Below are 6,000 nucleotides of genomic sequence, written 5' to 3' on the forward strand. Positions count from 1 at the left end.
AAATGCTTCCACATAAGCACATTTTGTATTTTTTAGACCATTTCAATAAATAATGTTTTAAGTGGTCCATTTCCATAAATAATGTTAGAAATGGGTCTTTTTAGTAAAATATCCGAGATTAAAATTAGTAATAAAAATAATTTTGAATTCAAATGTAACAATGAGGAAATTAAAATAAAAAATAATTATTAAAGACTATTTAAATTTAATACTATAATATAAAATATACCTATATTATATTTACATTAAATAATAAGATATTAGAATCATGTTATATTAAATAATAGTTAAAATTATTATTACACTAGAGTAATAATAATAATGGAGTAAAATGAAAATTTCTTTTATCCATTGGAGGTTCAATCCGTGCACTGGACCCTCTAGGATACAGAAATTACTCAAACAAAACCAATATTAATTCACTAATCAAAAATCAGTTTGTACCAATTGAATTTTATAAAAAATTTAAATCAATTGGATTAATTTTTTTATTTTTATAACCCTTTAATAATTTATTTAATCAAAACAAATAGACAAATCGAATCAATATCTCGATAATGTTGAAAACCTTGGTTCCTTGACCAACCTTTACTTCTTAATATTCAAGTCACATTAGACTCCAATTAAATTTCAACTTCTTAATATTCAAGTCACATTAGACTCCAATTAAATTTCAAATCAAGTTAGACCCTAAAATAAAATTAACTCTTAATGTTTTCTCCAAACTTAAATCCTTTGCTTAAACAACATCGACTTCCTAACCATTCGATCCAACAAAGGTTAGCATTGGATCACATCAAAGAATACAAATATATATATTAAGACAAATCAATTAGCACCTCAATTACTAGACCTTTGGGTTTTATCAGGCAAAAACACCTCACAAGTTGAAAATGATGCCCACACTTGCTTATATATTACAGACTTTGACGCATTAAACCTTACAGCTACGTAAACAAAACACACCTCACAAGTTGACCATAGTGTGAACACTAAAAATACTAAGTTGAATACTAACAAAAAATCAATATTAGATTCATGATTTTCTTTTGAAGATCATGACACAGAACCCAGTTCAACACATTAGGAAATCCCCCACCATGCATTCCAAGGAAGCCCCCCCAATCAACACCAATCTACAAGATATTACCCGCTTTGACCCCTTCGACCTCATAGTTTGAACAGCAAGAGACACCTCACAAGTCGACGATATTGTAAACACTTCCGTACCTAGTCGATATGAGATTCATGGTTCGTTTCTAAGATCATGACAGAAAGCATGGCGGGAGGGAGAGGAGCGCTTCAACAAGGTGGGAAATCCCTCCCATCCCAACATGCATATTCCAAGGGAGCCCCCAATTAGCAAAGAGCACTGAAAATGCTAGCCTATACTTCTCTGGCTATGAGGTTTCTATATAAAACTCGCAATAAGATGCTCGAAAAATAGCTCCGGGCATTTTCTTTACCCCTTCTTACCATGTAATAACGGGGTCACCATGTAGATTCATGATGCTACCACTTAAGCATTAGTCATTCTCATACACCAAAGAGACAGATAAATCTTCAAAAACAAAATTAATCATTACAAGTGAGCAATAGGCTCTTAATTGCAGCTAATCATCTCATAACATTTGATTGCACCTAAACATACCCAATACAAACATCTCAATTAGCAAAAAGTCTGCGAAATACGAAAAAATCCTTTGAAGACGAAAGCGGCCATATTTTATTGTTCCAACAACTCAAAGCACAACTATGAGCTGTCAGACCAGATATATCTATACATGAACCGCAGATTAACTGCTATAAAGAAAAAGGATAGAACATGGAGGTGGAAAATAAAGAAGAATTAAGAGAAATACAGTGGCGGCTTATGCTACACGAAAGCAGACTTGTAAACCTTTTTACCCTACAAACGGTATCCATAGAGCCATCACTTGCATCTCCCCTAGCAAAAGTTTGGGTGCCAGCAGTCCTCAGTTTCAACCATTTTTGGAGGGTGATGGATAACTACATCAGAGAAAAAAGAGACAATAAATAACACAAAGTAGCATTGATTGTTGTTATGACATTTAATATCAGTAAAAGTACCATGAAGGCCGAGTACGATTGCATTTTGCCCTCAACTCAAAAAATGGGTAAATTAGTCCCTGTACGTTAGGTCAAATAGCAAAATGATCCTTCTATTAAAAATTTCATCCATTTTTACTATTAAAATTGGTCCCCATACGTCAACATGAGGTATTATGGCATGCCATGTGTAACTGTCTAGTCAGCAACACCGGTTTTTTTACAGTAGTTATGGATCAAATTTTTAACAGAAAGAATTATTTTTTTTTATCTAACATACAGGAACTAATTTGCCCATTTTTTGAATAAAGGGGGAAAGATGCAATTTGACTCCTAGTACAAAGGCCTTCATGGTACTTTTACATTAATAACCAAATGAATAGCAAATATAGGTAAATAAAGAAAATAAGAAACATAATTAACAATTACAATAAGCATCATATGACTTTAAGGAGAAAAAAGATTCATTGTTTTGAATGTTGCATTATGACAATAAAAAAACTAAAATCTCATTACCAATCACCAATATTCAGAACCGACAAAAGAGTACATTGAAGGAGAAGAAGGTGGACAATCCAGCAAGTAGATACTAAGGAGAGGGGGGTTGATCACTAAATTATACAATAGAAAGAAAATCATTTCCATTCTTCCCCATTAGAAGCCTTTTTTGACTTTTGAATATTCTCTACTTAGAGGTGATCCAGATAATCGTACAGCCTGAATCTTCAAAGAGAGAAAGAGAGGTCAAAGAAGGTATTTTCTTTAGTTTCTGAAGTTGGACCATCAAATGAAATTATGAACATTTCACGATTGGTTTGAATAAAAAGTGCTTTATAATAACAATGATTCTGATAATGACTCAATATTATTGCCACCTAAAAGCTTTTGTTAACATCATAAACATAAGAGATACCTGAAAATGCTGAAAACTTCTAAAGTAAACACAGAGGAAAGTAACAACCATTAATGAATAAGGATATCTCGAACTCTCTTCTCTCATAGCACATCTTTGCGATGTATATCAGTGTTCAGACACTAATACATACATTAAAATCAATATGTCAGCTGAAGTCACTAGCTTGATTTATTCGTACACTCACAACCACATAATAGCAACACTTGATTGATATGTTGTAAACGACAAACAATGGCAGTCAGCAGCCAAAAAAATATCATCAATAAAAAGGAAAAAGAATTTAAAGAAAACAAAAACAACTCTATTTAGCTGACCTTCGTAAAGACTTGCAAGCCATTAAATGTTGATAGCAGCAACCATTACATTTTAGTGGACATGAACTTTGCTTTTTTCTCTGCTGGCTTGAGAATCTGGAAAGAGCACATCAGGTTTTCATCGACACTCATCATCGCACCAGCATTATCAAATTCACCACAATAGTTAGGTGCTGAAAATATTGTAACAAGTTGCCTATCAGCAAAGAATTCGTAACCATCCTCCACAACCTACACAAAAATAACCAGTTTACCATCAAAATTAAACAACACTAAATAGACGGGTGGAAAAAGTGTAGACAAGTAACAACCTGATGCGCACGGCAAACAAGATCTAAATCATGCTTTGCTAAGAATTCAGACACCTTATCCGCACCAAAGGTGTACGAAACTCCTCTGTCATTCATTCCCCATCCTTTAACATCTCTATCAGGATCAGACCAGAGCAAATCACACAGCAAACCGGTGTCAGGAATTGCAGTTGGACGAGATAAGCTTCTAATTTGATCCAGGTTTGTCAAGTCAGGTGAAAGACCACCATGCATACACAATATTTTGTCATCTATAAGAGCCGCCACAGGAAGACAGTTAAAGCAATCAGTAAAGCTTTTCCACAGCCTCACATTAAACCGTCGTTTGCATTCATCATAAAATCCATATATCCGATTAATAGATGCACATTCATGGTTTCCTCGCAATAGAAAAAAGTTCTCTGGGTACTTAATCTTATAAGCAAGTAAAAGACATATAGTTTCCAAACTCTGCTTGCCACGATCAACATAGTCGCCTAAAAATAGGTAATTAGCATGAGGAGGAAAACCCCCATACTCGAACAACCTTAGTAAGTCACTATATTGCCCATGTATGTCACCTAAAAACAAAAACAAAAAAATTACAATTAAGATACAGGAAAATGATGGTAGTACTATTAAGTCCATTTGAATGATATCTCCATTTCTATTCATTCGAATTTACAATCGTATTCAAACATGTCATATATATGATTTTATTTGCTTCATATATCAATCAAACAGTTAAAACAAAACAACAGGAACCCAATTTCCACCTCCAAAAAAAGGATAAATTAAGCTTTAAAAAGGTGAAAATCACCTCTATCTGGTTCAAAAATCTTAAATATTGAAACCCCATTTTTTTAAAAAGAATCTTATTCCCTAAAACATTATATTATTTAACACTAACAAAACTACAATCTTTACCAAATCTATCACGACCTATTTAATACATGTTAAATCCTCAGCTTTCCTTCAAAACCCACAAAATATTTTCTAATAACAAACCCCAACGAAACATAAAGCTAAAAACGAAAAAAAAAATTTTAAAAAAAGCCCAAAAACTTTACCGCAAATTTTGATGGGTGCTTCGAGTTCAAGCAAATTAGGTTGTTGAACGAAGATATCTTTCGAAGCAACACAAAGCTGTTTGATCTCAGATTCAGATAATTGCACTTGTTTCCCTGGCCTGGCTGATCGGACTTCCGTCAGCCGTCTGATTATATCGTCTAGTACCGCTGGGTCCATCCCTTGCGCCGTCGCCGCCGCCATTAAATCGTCCTCCTTCAACGGCCTTTGATTAAACGAAACCCTAAAAAAACCGAAACGGAACAAGATAAACGACCCCTTTTTGTTAGGGAGAGAAAGAGCTTGGGGAAAATGGTAATAATCTTTTTTCAGAGAAATTAAATATAAATTTATTTTTTTGAGAAACGAAAAAAAAAGAGTGGGAAAGATAATGGAAAATAAAATAATAATTAGAAATTTTTTTTTGTGGGGGTGTTTCAAGAGAGAAATATCTTACTGGTTTCCTTCTTTTTCAAATGAATAATGGAAGACCGATGACTAAAATGACGTCGTTTTCAACGAGATACTGTTTATTAGACCGTTTGGGCCGGTTCATTTCTCGTGATGTGGGCTTGGGTTCACGTTTGATTGTTGTTTTTTGTGTTTTTTATTGAGATAAAGAATTTAAAATAATAATAATAATGAGATAAATTTTAAGTGTAATGATAAAGATTTTTAGGATAGGATTTATGTTTAGATTTTGATATTATCTCGAATAGATAAATTTATATTTTTAATATCTATTCTCTTACATTGATAATAATATTTATCTCAATCGAGTTAAGATTTAATTAGTAATAATTTTATATTTTTAATAGTGAATTAAGATTCAATAAAATTAATTCATGGCATGTCCGTAGGAATGTGCGAATTATATGACTAATTTGGTAGATGATTTTTCAGTTCTACGAAAGATTACTAGAGCGGCACTATTAAAATATTCTTTTTTAAGGTTGTAAATCTTAAAAGAGTATAAAACAGGTATTACCTGGCTAGAATTGTGTGGGAAAATAAGAGAAGCCGCCAAAGCCTTCAAACATCAAGTTTTCACAGAAAGTCAACAAGAAAGCTCAATTTTTTCTTTTTCTTTTTGCTTGTTTCCCTTTTTTTCATGATTAATTCTTGTTTTTCTTTTGAAAAGTTTTTCTATTTTTCCATTACTTGAAATTTTCTATTTTCATTTTTTTATTGTTGATAAAAATTTGATTATTTATTCTTTATTGATAATAATCTGACTAATTATTAATTAAGAAAACCTAAAAAATAGAAATTTATTTTTCGTTTTAAGCGTAAAATAAATAACTTCGGATTTAAATTAGATGGGTTAAATCTTTATTCCTAA

General features: G+C 32.4%; 1 protein-coding gene across 2 annotated transcripts; it reads right to left on the reverse strand.

The window, feature by feature from the left end:
- Positions 1 to 1,560: 1,560 nt before the first annotated feature.
- LOC108464289 (serine/threonine-protein phosphatase PP1 isozyme 4) lies at positions 1,561 to 5,114 on the reverse strand. Of its 2 annotated transcripts, none has more exons than XR_008272267.1 (4): positions 4,661 to 5,114; positions 3,612 to 4,171; positions 2,587 to 3,531; positions 1,561 to 2,010 (listed from the first exon to the last, which is right to left on the reverse strand). XR_008272267.1 is itself a non-coding variant. In XM_017764504.2 (4 exons), exons 1-3 carry the CDS (start codon positions 4,860 to 4,862, stop codon positions 3,346 to 3,348), a joined length of 948 nt encoding a protein of 315 aa, XP_017619993.1. In that variant the 5' UTR covers positions 4,863 to 5,114; the 3' UTR covers positions 1,561 to 2,010; positions 3,301 to 3,345. The 2 variants fall into 2 exon arrangements, 1 of the variants encoding a protein (XP_017619993.1); XM_017764504.2 differs by having other exon boundaries at positions 3,301 to 3,531.
- Between the last annotated feature and the right edge of the window lie 886 nt (positions 5,115 to 6,000).

Source organism: Gossypium arboreum, chromosome 10, assembly GCF_025698485.1.
Source record: "Gossypium arboreum isolate Shixiya-1 chromosome 10, ASM2569848v2, whole genome shotgun sequence".
Taxonomy (NCBI): domain Eukaryota; kingdom Viridiplantae; phylum Streptophyta; class Magnoliopsida; order Malvales; family Malvaceae; genus Gossypium; species Gossypium arboreum.

Coding starts and splice junctions, on each gene's coding strand:
- LOC108464289 (XM_017764504.2), bottom strand. CDS start 4,862: ATGGCGGCGGCGACGGCGCAAGGGATGGACCCAGCGGTACTAGACGAT. Junction 4,172..4,660: donor AGCACCCATCAAAATTTGCG/GTAAAGTTTTTG, acceptor TTTTGTTTTTAG/GTGACATACATGGGCAATAT. Junction 3,532..3,611: donor TTGTTTGCCGTGCGCATCAG/GTTGTTACTTGT, acceptor ATTTTTGTGTAG/GTTGTGGAGGATGGTTACGA.